Here is a 20,290-nt window from a genome sequence, read left to right as displayed (position 1 = left end):
GTTTTTCTTCCCATTTAAAGTGCAGAGTCATGGTGAAGCCTGATTGCCTGCTGTGTTTCTAATAAGTTCCTCTAAAAAGCAGATAAGCTTCTAAGGTGTCAGTTTGCACAATATGAAAGAGAGGGGTGGAAAAGCAGATAAATGCTTGTTACTGCCTTTTTGTGGGCTAGCCCAGATCTGGTACTGTAGTTGCTGTTGCTACTGGGATACTTGAACAAGCCAAGGTTTGGACCTCCTGAGCTACACAGGAATAGTTCACATTTTCTTGGTTTGTGACTCTGATACTTTCATGTCATCTGTGAATTCCTAGATTCTCTGGTGGATTCTTTGTATAACACGGAAAAGCCCTTTGGGAGTGTCAAGCCTCAAGGTGGTGGTGGTGGATGACGTATTTTCTCATTCAAAGAATTCTAAGCCCAATTTGGGATTCAAAGGCCATGTGAGAGCTTGCTCTAGAGCATCTGTGTTGCCACTTGTTACTGCTAATCCTTTAATTACCAAGGAAGGGATGCTGATTTTACCAGTTTTCAATTCTCTGAACCTAACCTAGAATTGTCTGTGGATTTTTGTTTGTTTGTTTAATACTGGCTTCTACTTTTTTGGCACAGCTACTGTTTTCGATCTGTGGTGCTATGCTCTTGCCAGCAGTTCAGGCATTTGAGAAATTAGGCTGTTCTACCTGTGTCTGACTTGGTCCTTTTTAAAAGATCAGTTTTGTATCTGTATCTCTGTCACGTTGATTTGGGAGAATTTCATCCTTGCTAATGGAAAGAGGTATGTTGGGATGAGTCTTCCCTTTTTCCTAGTGTTCTCAGTACTGAAGCCTGAAACAGGCAATTTTACCTATTCCAGTTACGTCTACACCAGTCTAGGTTGCTGCTTCTCCTACTGGTCAGCCATTTCCTTGACTTTCAGGGTTCTGGTTTCTGATATACGTGGTCTTTTTGATTTCACTAAGGACGGATTCCTAATCTGTGGAAAGATTTGTTTGATGTGGTCTTTTCAGTGTTGACTTTATAGCTACAATAGTTTAATGGTTGCTTTCCTGTTCCTTTTCTGTTTCAGAATATCTGCAACTCTTGGACCAAGTGGTACATTTCTTGCAGATCTAAGGATTTAATGTCCTGTATTGGTACAGCTTGCTAGCTAACATTACAGCGTCTTATTCTCCTCATTTCATAATATTTTTAATACCTCTGACAATTTATTATTGTGTTAAGCTGTTGAAACAAGACATTGTTTGTTATCAGAGGCTCACTACTGCCCTTTGCTGCTCTTGTGTGTTATTTCAGGCTCCATCAAAAATAGCCTGTTTCTTTTTGTGTGTTCTTGAGCTATTCCAAGAAGCGATCACTTGCAAATACTGAGAAATGGTTTAACAGAACTGTGCTGGATTTTATGCAACCACTTAAAATATTACAGGAGTTTTAGGACACTTTCTTTTACCTCATTACCAATTTTTTGCATGTTACTACTTTTATCCCCTACTAGTTAAGCTTTTCCCCCATGCTGTAACTTCTATCAAAACAGTAAGAGCAATGCTCTAAAACTGTATGTCTAAAATTCTAAATTTTAGAGAAACCACAATAAAAGAATACTGTGGCAGAGTGATTTTATTTTCAGGTATATGCCTTATGTCTATTTAGTTGTGGTTTTGTGACTTGTATATGCTTTTGTTATAGTTGACTAGTACAAATGTAAACAAGTAGTACTTGAATTATAAAAGAGCCTTATCTGTACTTCTCAGTGCAAACTGAGAACCTCAGAAATGCATTCAGTAGTAAGAGATTTTGAAGTTTGCTTTCAAGCCAAATTTCTTACATATTTAGTTTCTTTGATACATTCACAAAATTTTGTCTGCTTCTGCTAAGTTATTAAATGCCTCTAATCAAACCCTGACTCTCTTATCTCTTGTAACAGCTAATATTTCTGGTGTTTCGACAAGGATGTTGGTGTTTCTTTTGTCAGTGATGATCAAGCTTTTCCTCCAGCTGGATGCATCTGTTTGTCCTGAGAAATGTGACTGCTCTTTGAAAAATGGAATTCGTTGCTCTGGTCCCCATATAAAAGACCTGGAATCATTAAATCTGCCTTGCAACATGACAGAAATTCACATAACGAACACTAATGTAACCTACTTGCAGGATGCTTTTTCTAGGATGTTGGAGCTGCAGCATCTCATCTTAACTTCAAACAACATCTCTTTGATCTCACCAATGGCTTTTAAAGGCTTGAGTAGGCTAAAAGCCCTCAAACTGCTAGATAACAAGCTGGTTGAGCTTCCTGCAGAAGTGTTTGAAGACATGCAATGCCTTCAGCAGCTGATCCTTGAAAATAACAGGTTGAAATGCATAGAAGAGAATCTCTTTGACAGACTGGTGAGTTTGGAGGAGCTTTTTTTGAACAAAAACCAACTAACAGCGCTTCCTAGCGGCGTGCTAAAGAAACTTGCCAAACTCAAAGTACTGAACTTGTCGAGGAACTCTCTGGCAACGCTGCCTAGAACTATATTTAGTGCATTGACCAGACTTCGGAAGCTGATGCTGTATTTTAACCAGCTCTCTTCAATAGAGTCTGGTTTGTTTGATAGCCAGAAGGAGCTGCTAGAACTCTTCCTGCACTCCAATAACATCCAGTCCATTGCCCCTGGTGCGTTTCACTGTCTTCGTAAACTAAGAATCCTAACGCTCTCCAGAAACAAGCTTGAGCTTTTGCCTCCTGGGCTTTTTCTGCACTTGCATAACCTGTCTAAATTGACCTTGTACAGAAATCCACTGAAGTCTCTTCCGGAACTATTATTTGGAGAAATGAAGAGTCTTGGTAGCCTGTGGTTGTATCAGACAAAGCTCTCAACTCTACCAGATTTTGTGTTCAGTAACTTGACAAATTTAGAGCTGCTTGTACTGAGTTTTAATCCAGAACTTAGTGTTCTTCCGAAGAACGTGTTCAGTGGCCTGAACAAACTGCAAGGCCTGTCTCTGCATACAACTAATATTTCCAGTCTGCCAGAGGGCATCTTCCTTAGCCTTCCAAAGCTGCAGAATATTTCCATTTTTGATTCGAGGCTTGAGTTTCTTCCTAGTAACCTCTTTCATAATCTCAAGCACCTTCAGAAAGTTTACCTCAATAGTACTAAGTTGCGGTCTCTTCCCGGAGAATTTTTTACTGCTTTACCTAAGCTGCAAGAAGTCTTCCTTGACAACAACCCTTGGAAATGTGATTGCCAAATTCTTGGCTTCCAGGAATGGCTCCAAAAGAGCATTGATATAGTAAGAAAAGCACATTCTCTAATGTGTGACAGCCCACTGGCACTGAAGAACATCTCTCTTGTGGCTCTAACTTATCACGTGAACTGCCAGCCAACCACAGCCACTATATACCAGACACTCAGGAGCTCAGCTCATTCCCAAATTTCAACTTCCCTGGTGACAGAACAACGGAAATCAACTTTGGCAACCACCGTAACAACAGTGCCTAGCACAGATACTTATGCACCCACATCAACGCCTCTTGCAACTCTAGGTTTTACTTATTCACATGTTCAGGGTGTTGGACAGTCTCATTTCTCAGATACTCCAACACAAAATTCTCCCAGCATCATAGTAGAAACCGGCAGTGTAAGAGGAACAGATTTAACTGCTTTTGCCTGGTGGGAGGAGCTGCCAGCCCGCATGAGTACTGAGCCATATTTTAATACTAGAGTTGCTTATTGTCAGTTCTTCTTGTGTCTTCATAGTTTGATTTTAGCAGTCCAAATTGCAACCGTTGTGACCACTCTGTATGTGATGTGTAAAACTAGGCAATTCTTACACTGTAAAGATACTCCTGCTCAGCCTGTTGTTCTGATAAAAATTATTAAAAAGTAGAGAATATCAGCCAAGAAAGGGATTGTAAACACTGTTTTGGATGCAGTTCTTGCATTTGGGTGGTTCCTACTTGATTCAGATGTGGATTACAAATCTTACATAGCTAGAACCATAAATCCCTTGTCTTAAAAGCACATTTTCAATATGCTGTAATGTAACTTACAGTGTTTGCCAAAAGTGATTGTAATCACTGTATATTGTTGCGATACCCCGTGCAAGGGAGAGGGAGAGCTGGAAGGAAATCTGTGGTCACCTCTCCGCACAGTTCGGAGTTGCGTTCCTGGTGAGTGCCGTATATAAAGCGCTGCTTCCTGTTGTGCTCAGGCTGCTGAAAGAGAGAGGGCACTTCTGAATTACCTGCGTGCTCTACTGGGCGCTCTTTGGGAGCAAAAATGGCAGCTAAGTAGGGAAGCAGAGGCAGGAAACACTGATGGATTTCAACCATTATTTAAAGGTTGCCTATAGTGCTCTACGTGCTTTCCAGGGCATGGGAGGAAGAAGATGGTATTTACCATATCCAAAGGAAAACTGTTTAAACTTAACAGCAGCTTCCTCCAGTTTAACCAGAGATAGCTACACTTTTAATCTCAGCTTCTTATCTAATCTTAATGTATTTTCTTTCTAGTTTTTCCCTGAAGCTTTGTAACATTACTACAAATGTGAATTTCAAGTAAATATTCTTTCATCTTTAGATTTTTGAATAGCGGTCTGCCAAGCACGGTGTCTCGCAGTGCATGTTGCAGTGAGTCACGAAACTGGAGTGCTGGGCACGCACCCAGGCCTGGAGCTCAGCCCGCAGGAAGGGGCGCGGGGCGCAGCGGGGCGCTCCTTGGCGGGCGGCGCTGGTGGCTGGGGGGTTCGTATCGAGAGGGCTGGGGGAGGAAGGGCTGGTTTCTTCTGGGCATGGCTAGGCAAAGCTCAGCAAAAAAGCTAGCAAAGCTAGCAAAGCTCAAACGGCAGGGAGCCTGCCTGACCTGAGGGCCCTGAAGTGTCACCCCGATTCTTAAGTTGGTGAGGGAACATGGATAGCTCGGTTTCAGATTTTGGTTTGCAGTAGCTGTGGGTTTGGCTTTATGGAAAGGCAGAGCGGACCTATGCTTAGAGTTACCCAAAGCACAGGAAGGAGAAGGGCATATTAGTTGCTTTCTGCCTCGGTAGTTTTTACGTTGTCCTGTTGCGTGGTGTAATCCCTGACTTCCAGCCCCTCGAATTGTTAATGTGCAAAGGCAGTTTTAGAGGGCAATACTGAGGGATTTGGTCATCTTATTGAAATGCTATGAATATATTGAATGATATGAATATTTTAGTGTGAAAGTAGATGGGGAGGCTGTCAGACTGTCTATACTCTTGATAGCTTTGGAGTTTAATTATTAGTTTTTAATGTGACCTGTTTTGTACTTACAAGCTCTGCTCCTGTGCTCAGAAGATAGGGCTGGATTAAGGAGCTCCTGGATGTAGTTTCCTAGGATGTGGCTGCTAGGGCATGAAAGCCTACACTCTAGGAGCCAAGATGGTCCTTCTGAGTGAGGCTGTCCTACTGGCTTCTAACTGCAGAGAGATCTTTCCTGGATCTTGAAATGGCACTTTACAAGCCTGAGATGAAAGAAGTTGCATTTACTGCGAGTTTGTAGCAATAGCTGTGTCTCCCTGTTGTTTGCTGCTCTAGGCAATGAGAAAAAATTACTGACTGCTTTGCCTCACAGTACTCTGCTGCTGGATCTGAATTTCTTTTCTAGCCTACAGAAAGAGGCAATGTGCTTCTGTTATGTTAAATAACCATCATCTTGCTTGTGAATTTTACCAAAGTTTAGCAAGTCTGGTAATAGAACCATCTCTAAAGCAGAACTGGGGCTTACTACGTCTAGTGAGAAGCAAACTGGGACTGGGTTCACAAGCAAGCACCAGAATGTTTGTTGTAATCCATTTAAATGAGAGAAAAACAAAGATAACATGTAGCTTTCCTGGTGTTTTTATTTTTTTCTCTAGGCTGTTGCATGCAAGCACTTAAAAATAGGTAATTGGTATAAATTTAGGTTCTTGGACAAACGTAATGCCCATATGGTGTTCTGCCAACTCTAGTTTTGGTCATATCAGCACCACATATGCTTGCCTACAGCAGGCAGGAAATCAGCATAATCCAGACTCATGCGGAAATCGTTTTACAAACTCTGTGCTGGTTACTGTTTTGCTTAGTGAGGTACTGGAGAATGCTCTTGCATCCAAAGGGACTTGGACACAAACTGACAGATTTCTTTTTTTAAAAAAAGCAAAAGCTATCCCTGTATCCATATATAACAGATACTCTGCGTGACTGACCTATGCAAGAGGTGTCCCCAGCTGGCACCAAGAACAGCAGATGAGCAGAAGCTGCTCTCTTCCTGCAGCTCTGTTTGGCTGCCCTGGCCCTGCAGGCAGGCCAGCTCCCTCTCGGCACTTCTCTGGCTCATTTGCTGCACTCACCGGACTTTGGCAGGTGGGGGCTTTGGCATACGGCTGTGTACAGTCAAGTGCGAAGAGGAGGATGATTAGTCTTTACATGCTGTCATCGGGCTTTCCCAGCTCCTGAGCCAGACAGAGGAAGTGAAGTCAGGGGAGAACAAAAGGCTGGAGCAACAAGGGCTTGAGGTGTTTTACTAACTCTTCCTCTCCCCATGACTGGGATGTCATGTTTCGTTTCGGCTGACTCATTACTTGTTGCCTGGCATAGCTGAGCCCTTCTTGGAAAACTCCTCTGGCTTGAGAAATCCAGGAATATACCTGTATCCCATTCCCACTCAGCCCGGAGAAGAGACTGTCTTCTGGGTCAACGTGACAGCTCACGAGCAGGACAGGAGGCAGCAGCGAGTGCTGCTCGAGTAAGCGCAATTGCGTCTTGGATTCTTTCTCAGAGGGAAGCATTGCTTTGCTTGTCAAATTTGCCTTTCTCAGATGAACGTGTGCAAGGTCAAAAGTGGAGTCCCAAGGGCTGAGCCTTGCTGGCTTTTTCAAGGTGTGGTTTTCCTGCAGTTGGCTCCCCTCTGTTGCCTTGGCAAGGTTTTCCCTGGACCGGGCTACCCGTGCCTCTATGAGCTAAGTCCATCCTGGGCCACTAGGCCCAGAACTTGGAGTGACCTGCAGGCTGGGAAAGGTTGGAGATATCCAATCCCTGGCCCATGGGGAAAGCCCTGCTGCTGAGCTTCTCGCAGGCTGGGAAAGGGTGGATGCAAAACATCTCTGCTCTGTGTCTCGGAGATCTTAGCTCCACACCCTTGGCTGCTGTACAGACCCAAGACATAGAACCTTGTTTAACAGAAGTGCATGTTAATCAGACTTCAGAGTTCAGGAAATGCCTCTGGGATGGTGTCCTTGTCAGGAGTGCTTGCAGCAGCATCTCTAACATAGCTTATCCAAGGGTCTTCTCTGAGTCCGTTTCCAAAAACACATGTTTCTGTGGCAGACGCTCCTGCTCTCTGCTTTAAGAAATCCTGGAGCTGAGGGAGCTCTGACCTGTTGTGCTGAGGCAGCAGGACTTCGCAGCATGCTTGTAGCACGATGTCATTGCAGGTGCTGATCTCCTTTGCTTGTCAGTACTGAGTGCGCTAAGTTCCTTCCAACAGCCTGCAGCAGCAGTGGGCGGATTAACTCTTGCCTTTGCTCTCCTGGCTGTGCCAACAGTTGTCTGCCCCTTCTCCTGGCTGCTGTAGCACATGGTTGTGCTCCTTTCCAAGCCAGCAGCACAGACGTGCTTTGATTGTGTCTCCTGGCATTTCTGCTCTTCCCATCTCACATCTGCTGTGGGAGATCAGTAGCCATTTGGGGTCCTTGATCCTTTGCCTCTGCTTGCAGAGGTGAGCTAGTGCATTTGTCCTTCTGCTATTGCATTCCTTGTTTGGAGGTGGCAATATGGACCACTTGTGGGTACGGACTGATACCTTTGTGTGTCCTGAAGTGCTTGTCTATAATACAGCCAGGCCTAGTTTGACTTCTATCCAGCCCTCCAGCTCGCAGCAGTAAGGCTGGAGTCTGTATCTCAGCTCCTGCTCTTCCCTGCCACAGTGATGAGTGAAGAGAAGCTGGGTAGTTTGTGCCACTGCCACTGCAGTTATGCTTGAGTCATCAGCTAAGAAGACACCCAGCAAAAGCTCCACGTTTCAGGAGTGTGTGCAAAAGCTGACAGTGAGGCAGGAGCTCTGCGGTTCTCTGACTGACATTACTGAGAATTGGCCTTGCTTCTGCTCTGGGTCTTGGACCAGAACATCTTGCCTGGGGAAGCTGATTCAGCAGCAGTGATATTGGAGCATGGTATTTCCTAGGGATTACGGAATAGCTGAGGAGGAGGTGCTGCCAAAGGCTTGTATCCATAGGGCAGGGCTGGTGTGTATAAACTGAAGCTGATGATCAAGAAGTCTGAAACTTCTGCTTTTCCCTTCCTCCGTCCCACCAGAGTTGAGGCAAGCTGTGGAGGTGAGCTAAGCCTCCATTTTCTTAGCTGAAGTATGGGTTCAAATCCCCTTCTCTCCCAGGTTTTCACAAGCAGATGAACCTTTGCAGAGCTTCTTGACTGAGTTGTGCTGTGTGAGAGCTGTGTGCTGCTGCAGTCCTGGTAATACTGTTTTATTGGGGGTGGGGGTGGGTGCTGCTGCTCTGGTTGTATCCAGCACCATCTCACCACCAGGCTTGGCCCCTCTTCTGCAGACTTGACTGTCATGTTTCTCTGAGTGCCAGATCTCCAGCTGGGCCTTTGTTTTTCTCTAGATGAAAAAAGCCCAGGGCAAGGAGCCAGTGATTGCTGGCAATGGCTCAACGCTTGGCCCCGGCTTGCTGTGCAGCCTCCTACCTTCTTCCCTGGGTGGTGGGGAGAAGTGGGGTATGTTCTTACATGGTGTGTTGGGTGCCTGGAGCACTCCCTGACCCCTTGTGGCAGGGATAAGTGACACTAATGGCTGTTTTACAAGCCCTGCTTGGGAGAATGGGGAGAAGCTGATCTGGAATGGCTCCCCAGGCTCTCAATCATCCAGCAAACATCTCCATTCTCCTTGCATGAGCAGCATAGGCCCCCACCATCACCTCCTGCTCCAACCAATCCTTCCCTTCTTCCCCACCCTCTCACAGCAGCCACGCCGCCATCGGACAAGTTCTTTCCGCTTTGGATTATCTCTCCGGAGGACTTGGCCGGAAGTCCTACATTCCTTCCACGCTAGCGCTGCCCTGGGCCCTCGCCAAGCCCCTGCCTTGCCACCGCTATCGCGTGGGGCTCAGGGCCAGGACTCTGCTGCTGTCCTGCTTGCCGTGTGAACACCAGGGCCCTGCTGCTGCTAACATTCCTAAATGCTGTTTAGGCAGCGGTTTGTTGATGGCTCTCGCCCTGATGCTTGGATGGAGAACAGGCTGACGATGAAGTGTTAGTCTGAGCAGTGGTTGCAGCATGGCTCTGCTTCTTCACTGCTGTCCCTCCTGCAGAACCCACAAATGCTTCTCCATTCCCAAAGCTCCTAGCTGGTGTTCTCTGGAGCAGTTTTGTTGAATTCTCATCTTTTGCCACGTGACCTGTGGAGAGTGCCATGGCTCTGGTGTGGGTTCCTAAGAAGGTTGTGAGTGAGTGTGCGTTGGGAAAGGGACATCTGATGCATCTGTCACATGGAGATGGATCATGGGGAAGGTCTCAGCACCAATTTGCAGGGCACCTCTCATGCATCTATTAACTTTACCCCACAACACTGATGTGAGTCTTTCCTGCACCATACTGCTGTGCAGCTCAAGCATGGAGATGTCCTGCAGGACACTGGCTATGGACTGGAGCACCAAGGGGACCCTCTCTTCTGTCACTGGCTTATTGCCCAGCACCAAGTCCTCCTCCTCACTCTGGAGGAGATCAAAGTTTGGCCTGATGCCTGGGGCCAGCTGGTCTCTGCAAGCACTTGAGGGAGGAAGGGGCTTTCTTGTAACAGGCAATTTGCAAGAGTGCCAAACCACTGGGGTGTCCCAGTCCTGCAATGCAGAGAGTAATGGGGCCTGTAATGGAAATGTCTTCCCCCAGCCTGCATGCCCTGGCCTTCCAGAGGTGTGAATCTATCCTGGGAGCTGGAGATGTGCTGGAGAGCAGAGGGCAATGATGAAAGAAACAGCTGAGCTGTTTTCACTGCAGCTCCTGTACCCTTTATTTGCTCCCTGGGACCAAGAGCAGCTAGAGGAGGTGCTCTTGTCCCTGCTGGTGCATGAGGTGCTCAGGTGGGCAAAATTTCACACTGGTGTCCAGTTTTCTTCTAAAGTGCCTCACTCAACACATGGCTGACCACAGTCCCAAGCAGAGTGCTCTGCCCGGCTTTCAGGGAGGCTGGCTGGGCCAGGACTTGTCTGAACTCCTGCTCTGCGTTCATCTCCAGGAAGACAGGTAAGAAACTGCGCATGGGGTTTGGAGCAGGGGTGGGAGGCTTGTCTGGCTCCTCGGGCTGGTTTGCAGGGAGCCCCTTGGAAAGCATCGCTGTGTCCCTCTGCTCCACAGCCTGACATGCTCATCTGCAGCAGCCTGGCCCAGTTGTCACAGAGTTCCTCAAAGCCGCGGATAAGGGTGTCCATGCTGTGTGCCTTAGGGCCGCTGTTCCTCTTCTACCTGTGTGCAAGGCGCAAGGCATCACTGGGGACCCTGAGCTGTCCTCGGGGAACCAAGGAAAAGCCTGCTGAGTGTGGGACAAGCTGTGGGCAGGCCGTGCTGCTCCTGGGGCATGCGTTGCCCATTGGAGCAGCAGCAAGTGCTTGGGGCTGTGGAGGCTGTTGTGGTCCCTGGCTCCCCAATGGGGTGCAGTGGCAACTTGTGCTCACCAGCCTGGCCCCGGGGTTGGTGGACCTGACTGCTGCCCCTGTGCAGCAGCGCTGTACGGGTGAGCGCTCTTGGCTGTTTGGCAGATGAGTAATGGTCTCTTCAGGCCAAGCCCACAAGCTGCTAATTTTAGCGATTACTTGGATTTTTCCAAACAGTTGTGAGTCTCTTGGTGATTCAGAGCAGTCCTGCTTGGCCATGCTCACAGCGCCGGCTGTCTGAATGTGCTGGAAACCTGCCAGCGTGGATGGACGTGGGGACTGTTCTCCCACCTGGGAGCGAGACAGACCTCCCCAGAGGAGGGTGATTCTCCACTGCTGGGGCTCAGAGGGCAGAGGGTACCTGGAGCAGTGGACATCTTGGGCTGCCAGACTGCTTAGGGTGTCGTCTGGGGTGAGCCCCATTGCATCTGCTTAAGTGGACGGTCCCTAATTGTGCTGAAACCCTGCTGCTGTGGGAGGAGATGGGTCTGGGACCTTGCAGAGCAGTGGTGTTTCAGGGTGAGCACCAGGGCTTGTGCAACAGGTCCCAGGATAGAAAGAAGCCTCACTGGGGCTGGGATCCCAGGTTGCACTAAAACCATGTGGTCTGGTGAGCACGGGTGAGGGTTGCCTGCTTGCTGGCCTTCACAGGGGTCAAGGGCCCCAGGCAGGGTGATGTGAGGCAGCTTCAAAGCCCAAGGGACCAAGTTAGTTGTGGACCACTTGCCATGGGACCCCAACTGGTATTGCCTCACGTGGGCTCAGCGACACCCAGCAGCAGAAACCCCCGGGGGCTCCCAGGGCAATGACACCTACCCCGGCCAGAGCTGGGCTTGCCGGCAGCAAGGCTGTCGCGGGAAGCGTCGTGTCCTGCTGCCTTCGGCACTAGCCAGGACGTCCACAACCCTCCCTGGGAGGCGGCAGGTTACTCTGGCGGAGCGAAACCTGGGTTTTGCGGTGACTCTGAGCTCAGCATCTGCACAGCAGGGAGCGGCCAGGAAGAATTGGCACCCGCCAGCCCTGCACCGGTGCTCTGTAACCTGCTTCCCCGGGTGCTGTTATGTCCGTGCCTGGCGCTGCCTCCGAGGCCCGGGATGTGCCGCAGCCCGGCCGGGCTGGCAGCGCGGGGACGCACGGCCGTGACCGGAGGCTTTGCCGCTCCAGGGCGCCTCTATCGGAGCGGACCCTGGCGCGGCGGAGGGGGCTCCGCCGTCCCCTCCCGGCGAGGGTGCAGGGGGCTCAGCCCCGAGGGCCCGCTGGAGGAGCGGGAGTCGGAGCCGCAGGGCAAACCCGGGGGGAGCCCCTAAAGGCGAGCTCCGGGAAGCCTCCTTGGGTAGCTCTGGGGCCGGTGGCCGCCCCTGGGCTCGCGGGGCTGTGCGGGGCAGCGCCGCAGCAGGGCGCCGGGATCGCCTGGCACCTGCGGCGTTTGGAGGGGAAGCGGGTAACCTGGGCATCGCCCGGGGGCTGTGCTCGTGGGGGCTCAGCGCTGCTCCTGGGGCAGTGCTGCTCGGCAGAAGCCGAGTCCGACGTTCCTCCGTCGGCTGGGTTTCGGGTGGCGGTTTCTAAGGAGCGCCGGGTTTTGACTTCTGCGGCGCCGCGCTGGAAAGCTGTGTGCGCTTCTGGGATGAGTCAGAGCCGCCCGGGAGCCCAGCAGCGCCGCGCTCGCCGCGGGCAGACGCGGCCGGCAGATAAGGGCGCGACGAGGCAGGGCTGGGGCTGCGGGGAGCCCGGCAGCTCCCGAGCCCCCGGCCTGACCCCAGCCGCAGCGCCGCCGGGGAAGCGGGGAGGTTATTTTGGGAACAGTGGCTTGGGAAAAATCTCTCCCGTGAGCTAAAGGACTGGTGGGCGGCATCGGCAAAGTGCCACTTCTCGGAGCCCGAGGCCCCCGGCGTTGCTCCGGGAGCCGGTGCGTCCGGACGGGCCGGCACGGCAGGGCGCTCCAGTCCCCACGCTCCCTCGCTGGCTCGGGAAGGGGGTCCTGGCCATGCGGAGGGGCGTGCGCGGACCCTGCGCCGCGGTGGCCTTGTCTCCGGCAGCTCGGGACCTGGACCTGGGCCGCGGCCACTGCAGGCATCGGAAACACGAATGGGCTGAACTGGGAGTAGATGCGTGGAGCAAGTCCAGCAGCTAGCGCAGCGCTGGCGGCTCGGGAAAGGCCGGGCAGGGCCCCGGCACCCCGGCTTTCCCACACTACCTCCCCAGGCAGCTGCTCCCGGCTGCAGCGGGGCTGCCCGCGCCCCGGCCCTGCCTGCACACGGCTCCGAGTGCCCCATCCTGGCTCCCCGGCTCCTCCGCCCTCGCGGGAAAGCAGCGGCTTTCTGGAGGGCTCTCCGAGGCGGGAGGCTCCACCAGCCACGCCAGGGCTGCAGCCCCGTGCCCGCCTCCTCGTGGGGCACGCAGGCTCGGCGTGGCGCAGGGCCTGGGCTCCCCGCCTGCACCGCTGCCCGTAAGAGCCCCGGGGCGCTTCTGCAGCCCTGCTGCCTTCTGCCCGCTGCCCCCCAGGTTTCCAGTCCAGCGCCGTCCCCTGCCGCCAGCCGCACGGAGAGCCGTGCCGGCGCGCCGGGGAAGGAAGCAGGAAGGGCTCGGTGCTGAGCTTCACTGCTGCCCACGGACGCTCAGCCGGGCCCGGGACTGCCCCAGGAACGGGATGTCGGAGCCCCAGTTTTCCCAGCCATCGTCGGCCTTGGGCAGCGCTCTCCGCAGCCTGGGTTTCCCCTCCTGCTCGCTGTGCCTAGCAAGCAGGGTCGGGCGCGATGTGTCGGATGCCGCGGGAAGCCCAGCAGCTCCCGGCCGGAGCCGGGGGGCCGGCCGCGGGCGCGAGCCGGCGCCTCTCTAGGCTGGCGGCAGCGGCAACCTCACCCCAGGGCTGCGGCGTGCAAAGCGAGCAGCCCGCGGCGCGCGGCGGCGAAGGGCGCGATCGCGCCCGCGGGGCACGGCCAGGGCGGCGGGGCGCGCGGCCGCGTCCCGCCGGCGGCGCCGGGAGCCCTCCGCGCCCAGCGCGGTGGTTCTCTCCCCAAAACCGAGGCGCTGGGCTTCGCGAGGGCCGAACGGAAAGCGCCGTCTTTGAGACAACCGCTCTGTTTGCTGAGGAAACACGAGTTGGAAGCAGCTCTGCTGCCGTGATTTCCGTAACCCCGACGCTGCCCCCGTGCTGATTCATTGATTTGGACGGGTTATATACTGGGAGGGGAAGTGCGAACCGCACTCGGCTCACTCGCCAGAGCAGAGCGCCGCTCGCTGCGAGCTCTCGGCCGCGGGACGCGCCGGCGGGTAAGTCTCCGCTCCGCTCCGGGCTCCGCGGACGGCCCCAGCTCGGAGGGGTCGCAGCCGGGCTGCGGGACGTTGCGTGCTCGGTGTCCCTGCTGCCGTGATCGGAGGGAGGCGTTTGGCTTGTGGAGGCTTGTTTGGCTTCCCTCCCCAAAAAAGTCTTTTGGGGCTTTGTGGCAGCTGAAATATTTGCATAGGTGAAGTACTGTAAAAAATACCCCGCTCCTTAGATTTTGCTTTTTCCTCCTATGTTTTCCTTATGAGTTAAGCTTAGGAACAGTTGGATGCTGAGATGTATGAGTTGAATGGTAGAGAATATTCAGCCTCTCTGTAAGTTTTTGCCCCTAGAAGAAGAAAAAAAAAAAAAGAAAAGAAAAAGAAAAGATAAATTGTTTTCAGCTGCCTTTCCTGAGCTGCGCTCCAGCTTGGATGCTCTCTAAGCTCACTTAACAGGGAGTGACATGAGCAGGGCTTTTGATGTGCAAGGCATTCAGTGCAATTTATAAATTGCTTGCTATAAACAGAACTGTTCTCGGATGCAGATTGTTTCCATATGTAAAACAAACTCTGCTGGCTTTAGGAGGGCTGTCCCTTTCCTCTAGGAAGCCAGGATTTTCCCTAGCAGGAGCTTGGGGCTCGCAGGAGGGGGCCGTGCCCTTGCAGCCCCCTGCACCCTCCCCCCGCAGGGCTGCTGTGCCCGGGTATCTCGTGCTCCCAGACTTGCCCGTCCTTGGTGCCTGGAGAGCAGCAGGTTTTTGCCCTCCCTTGTGCCCCACGAAGTTGCCACCCCGGCATGAGGCTGTTGCTATGATCTGCAGAGAGGGGGAAGCTCCCAGATCAGAGGAGGGAGGGGACCACCCCCTGAGGAGCCGAAATAGGTGATGCCCGTGGCTGTGGGTGATGGAGGACTTCTATGTAAAGCCCTTGCCCGCCACAGGGCTGTGGCCAGTCCCCAGGGAGCCGGGGAAAGGCACCAAAATTGGATCCTCCCTGCCCTGGCGGATGAGGTGGCAGCAGTCGTGGCAGGGGGGGCTGTCTTGGCCCCAGCTGATTTTGGCCACACAAGCAGGATGCCCCTCTTGGCACTCGCCTGTAGCCTGGCCCCAGGGCGACAGCGCCTGTGACGGGCACCCAGGCCGGCGCCGGTGGCAGCCACGGGCGTGCAGGGCGGTGGCTGGTGCTGCGGGTGCCGCTCGCCCCCTGGCCCGCAAGACCCTGGCCACGTCTCACGGGCGGTACCGGTGGCCCCTGCCTGCACTGGCCTCACCGCCCCGGCCGCATGCTGCTGCCCCACGGGCGCCTTCTCGATGGGGTGCCCGCTGGCCGGCCGGCCACCCCGAGCCCCGTCTCGACCTGGGGGTAGTGGCTGAGAAACGCTTCTGCAATGCTGCGGTGAAAACACGTCCAGGGAGTGGCTGCCAGCGCTGCTCTTGGCTCCAGGACAGGAGTGCGGAGCGGTTCACCGCCGTGCCTGGAAGGTGCCTTACGGCAGCTTCCTGCCCCCCCCCCCCGGCCCCCCGGGACCCGCTCGGCTTTCACGCCCCGGGTTGACTCTGGTAGGCGCTGGTTTGAAGTTTTCCAGCTTTCCTCCTGGGCGACGCAGGGAGGTGAGCCCCGGTCGTTACAGCAAACGATGCTGCGCTGCAAAACAGGAAACCGCACTGCCGGCCGCAGTGGGCTCCGGCGGAGCGAAGGGAGTCGCAGCCCTGCTCGGAGATGCCAAAGATGCCGCTAATAGCTGCGGCGTGGCAGCGAGGCGCCGAGAGCCCCGGCGCTCTCCCGCTCCGCGCTCCTGCCCTGCACGGGCTGGGAAGCGCCTTCCCCGAGCCTTGCGTGCCCTCCTGGGCTGCAATGCCGGAGGGGGGGAGTGCAGCAGCTCCCGTGGCCTCCGTGGCTCTTTTCAGGGAGAAGAGCAGACCCTGTCCCTGACAGCAGTCTTTGGGCAGTGGGATGAGCCTCAGCATTTAGCACGAGCTGCTGTGCACAAATGCTCATCCCTGAACCCAACAAGTCTTGTCCTGAGCGTGTCCCACACCTCGCCCCCCTCCCGTGGGACCAGGTACAGCTGCGTGTGCAGTGGGGCTGGGGTGCACCTCAGTTCTCCTCCTGAAAGTAAGGCCATGCCTCTTCCCACACCTTTCTCCTTCGGCCCTTCTTGGCAAAGCTCAAAGGGGCTGGCTGAACCCATCAGTTTGGAAGATGTTGTAGGGTGACTGATGGCGCAGGAGGCTGCAATGCCCTGGGAGAGGCCAGTGCTGAGCTCCCCTTTGCTTTCCCTACAGGAAATATGGAGAAGAGTGGCTGGGTCCTGCTGCTCATGGGCTTACATGTGGCCTGTGTCGCCCGTGCCCAGTGCCCAGAGCAGTGCCAGTGTGTCCGCACCGCCCAAGTGGAGTGCTCTGGTGCCAACATTGCCACTGTTCCCAGCCCCATCCCCGAAAACACCATGACCCTGCAGATCATCAACACACACATCACAGAGCTGGGTGCCGCGTCCTTCGGCAACGCTTCCATGCTGATTGGGCTGCGCATTGAGAAGAACGACCTGTCGCGCATCAGCCCTAGAGCCTTCCAGTACTTGCCCTCTCTGCGCTACCTCAGCCTGGCCAGCAACAAGCTGCAGGAGCTGCCCGTGGAAGTGTTCGAGCCTTTGGGCCAACTGGAGTCACTGCTCCTGTCCAGCAATCAGCTCTTCCATGTTGAGCCCTCCCACTTTGCCCAGCTGAGCAACCTCAAAGAGCTGCAGCTGCATGGCAACAACCTGCATGAGCTAACGGAGGGGGTCTTTGACCCACTCACCAGCCTCACCAAACTGAACCTGGCCAGGAACAACATTGAGCATCTACCGCCCCAGGCCTTTGAGAGGCTGACGCGGCTCCAGGTGCTGCGGCTCTATGAGAACCGGCTCCGGCAGATCCCTGCAGGTGCCTTTGATGGGCTGCCGGAGCTGGAGGAGTTGGGGCTGCACCAGAATCAGCTGCAGACACTGTCACCAGAGCTCTTCGTGCACAACGAGCGCCTCCAGAAGCTGTATCTCTCCAACAACCTCATCACTGCTCTGCCCAGTGGTGTCTTCCTGCCCTTACGTGCTCTCTCCAAGATCACCCTACATGTCAACCGGTTGCAGGAAATTGCACCTGGTGCCTTTGGGCCCATGCCTAACCTGAAGGAACTGTGGCTGTATGACAATGAGCTCACTGGCCTCCCTGAGGGTGTCTTCAGCAACCTCACCCAGCTGCAGCTCCTGGTACTGAGCAAGAACCAGCTGCGCTCGGTCTCGGCTGGCTCTTTCCAAGGCCTCGGCGAGCTGCTGGAGCTGTCACTGCACTCCAATGCACTGCAGCGCCTGGATGCTGAGGCTTTCCGTGGGCTTACCAAACTGCAGAACATCTCGCTGCACAACAACCGGCTGCGGGTGCTGCCACAGGGTCTCTTTGGAGCCACTCCAGTGCTGAGGAAGGTGCAGCTGCAGGGCAACGTCCTTGAGTACCTGCCAGCGGGTGTCTTCGCCCCACTGTCCACCCTGCAGGAGGTTAGGCTGCACAACAACTCCTGGCACTGCGACGAGAAGATCCTCTCTCTCAAGACCTGGCTCGAGGCCAACCAGCAGAAGGTGGGCGAGATCCCCCCCGTGTGCGCCCTGCCGCTGCTCCTGCGGGGCGCTCCCATTGTGGGACTGCGGCGCGACCAGCTGCTCTCCAACGGGCTGCCCGCAACAGCCGAGCCAGAGCACTTCACGGCCACCTCACGTCCCAGCACCTCGCTCTCTGCACATCCCTCCGAGCTGGCCCCTGGGGCCACAGCGATGGGGCACCCCACGGGGCTGCCGACTGCCCCTGGTCTCACAGAGGAGGAGGAGAAGGGGCAGTGGGGCCTGACACGGGCACAGAGTGGGGTGGTGGTGGCAGTCATTGTGCTGGTGTGCGTAGCCCTGCTCTGTGCCCTCGTAGCGCTGGTGGCCTACAGCTGTAGGAAGAAGAGCCACGTCGTGCTCATGAGGATGAAGGCCCCCAATGAAGCCTGAGTGTAGCGGCCAGCAAACCCTTGGGGGAGTGGTCTTGGTGATAAAGCCCCTTGGTGCAGCCCCTGCCCAGGGCTGGGACACCTGACAGTGACATTGTCAGCTGCAGTGGACAAGTTGGATGGGCCAGCATCACTCCGCGTCCCCTGCGCTGCTCTGCTTTGCCTTGTGCAGGCCCTCTTCTGCAGGGAGGTGAAACCCCATGGTCACCTTTGCTCCTTTCCAGCCCCTTGCCTCCAGCATGTCCTTTGTGCACATTCCCCTGCACCCCAGGGTATTCCTGGGGCCCATCATGTGCTGTGTGGTGCCTCAGCTGCACAGGTCAGGGACTGCCTAGGGCTCAGCAGGTAGCTGTAGCCTGACCAGAGTGGTGCTTTCCAGAGCAAGGGAGGAGGCGTGATCTTGCCTGTCCTTTGCCTGGTGTTGCCCTTTGAGTAATGCCTGCTGCTTGCCCTGGCACTGCCTGCTACCCTGCCTCACCTCCTGGTGCCTTGCACCTTTGCTCCTCTCCCACCTCATGTCTGGGGATGCAGGGTGCTAAACTGTTGTGCAGTGCTGGGAAGTGCAACACGGGCCTTTGCCCCAAGCAAAGCTGTGTGTCCTTGTGCTGGTTTGCAGTTTATGGGCATCCGGGGGAAATCCCCTGGGACAGGGCTGTCTGTGCCTTGTCCCCTTGCCTGGACTGGGCTCCTGGCCCTGAGATGCTCCTTGGTGCTACTGCAGCCTGCACAGAGTAATCTGGATGTGCCCTCCCTGCCTCTAGGCAGTGCAGGGTTGAGAAGAGCAGCATCTTCCCCCAGTCCCATCTCAAGAAATGTCCTGAACTCAATGCACTCGTGCTCCTCCTGACAGGAGGCTCTTGTCCTGGAGGTCTGCATGGCCTGGGCATAGCAGCAACCTCCCTGGCCAAGCTACAAACCAAGGCCTAAGCCCTGTGGTAGGCAGATGCCAGCCTCTCTGAGGCCATGTTGCTGCCTTCAGGCTCACAGCATGCTGGGGGTGGGGGACAGCATGCTGGGGGTGGGGGCTGCAAGGAGGCTGCTGCTGCAGGGAAAGTGCTAGTGATTGGGAGATCAGCACAAAATACACATGGAGCTGGACCAAGCATCTGGCCATGCCAGCTGGCCCTCACCCAAGGAAGCATTTTGCAAAACCCCTTCCCCCACATAGGCCCCTCTCCCTGGGGCTGGGAGAGACTCCCTGTACTTGTGTCCTGGTAAAGGAGGCTGCTGGGGCATCCCAGGGCTGCAGCCTATTGCGAGCTGGTCTAGCTTATTTCTGCATTTGACCCTGCAGTGCTGTGATGGTGCTGGGCCACGCTAGGGAACGTCGCTGTGGCTGTCCGAGCGGTGGGCTAGGGGAGCTCCCCTGTACCTGCTGGTCTCCCTGCTGCCGTGTGCCCACCTTGGTGCGAGCAGGCCCCACGCTCACCCGCCGGTGCATTCCTCCTGACTCGCACCTGCAGAATAGCCTGGAAACATGTGAATGTGTCTGTGCTGTTCAGTACCTGCTCTGTGACCTCTCTGATTAAAGTGCAATTGTCCATCTCCAGTTCCGAGAATTGTTTATTTATTCCTATGTGTCACCTGTACCCTTGGAATAACCCAGCTGAGACAGGAGCTTTGCATTATTTCCTCTCCTAAATCATATTTTTCTGTTTTGAGGAAAAGCCCACAGAGGCTGGCTGGTGCGAGACAGAGTTAGCAGCCCATGGTCCTGGAGCCTGGGCTTGCCCAGGGTCCAGATTAGGAGAAGAAACCTGGTAGCTTCAAGGCTGCGGGAGGTCCCAGCCACTGAAAGCAGGAAGGTAGCTTTCAGAGAGAGAGCTGAGACCTCTATCAGCTTCTCCATAGAGATGCTTCTTGCACAGTCCTCTCCTGATAGATGCATTCAGCAGGTTTATCAGGCTTGGCCCTGAGGTGGCGGAGCTTACTTGGCGCTCTCCTTAGAGCCAGCTGCTGATGGCCAGGGCAGCCTGTGCTTCTTACAGAGCTGAGTTTCTTCATACCAGAGCAACCTGGCTCCACCAATCCAGCCAAATCCATGTGAGGCTCCATAAGTATGCTGGGAGAAGCACCAGCTCTGCCAGGTAGGTGGCAAGCTCTTGGGATTCTGGCTGGTCCATCAACTCTGCCTGGCCAGCCCACTGCTGGCTGGGCTCACATCGATATCCCCATCTGGAAAGCATTTGATGCAAGCAAGGTTGGTGGCTCTGCCCTCTGAGCTGCACAGTGATGGTCGCAGAGCCTTGCTGGGCATGCTGCCCCTGCCTCACCATGGCTTGGGTTTGCCTTGCTAAGCCTTGTCTGAGCTCCTTGCTTGTGTAAGGGCACTTGTTAGTCCTGTTCTTTAGTGACAT

At 54.5% G+C, this 20,290-nt stretch overlaps 2 protein-coding genes across 2 annotated transcripts; both read left to right on the top strand.

Moving 5' to 3' along the window:
* Positions 1–1,928: 1,928 nt before the first annotated feature.
* GP5 (glycoprotein V platelet) lies at positions 1,929–4,255 on the top strand. Its single transcript, XM_062582874.1, has one exon. It carries the CDS (start codon positions 1,947–1,949, stop codon positions 3,864–3,866), a length of 1,920 nt encoding a protein of 639 aa, XP_062438858.1. The 5' UTR covers positions 1,929–1,946; the 3' UTR covers positions 3,867–4,255.
* A 9,482-nt stretch (positions 4,256–13,737) lies between these two features.
* LOC134144339 (leucine-rich repeat-containing protein 15-like) lies at positions 13,738–19,482 on the top strand. The gene is made up of 2 exons (XM_062583151.1): positions 13,738–13,913; positions 16,193–19,482. Exon 2 carries the CDS (start codon positions 16,198–16,200, stop codon positions 17,932–17,934), a length of 1,737 nt encoding a protein of 578 aa, XP_062439135.1. The 5' UTR covers positions 13,738–13,913; positions 16,193–16,197; the 3' UTR covers positions 17,935–19,482.
* Positions 19,483–20,290: the final 808 nt, after the last annotated feature.

Source organism: Rhea pennata, chromosome 9 (assembly GCF_028389875.1).
Source record: "Rhea pennata isolate bPtePen1 chromosome 9, bPtePen1.pri, whole genome shotgun sequence".
Lineage (NCBI taxonomy): Eukaryota > Metazoa > Chordata > Aves > Rheiformes > Rheidae > Rhea > Rhea pennata.
This window is presented reverse-complemented; position numbering and strand designations above follow the sequence as displayed.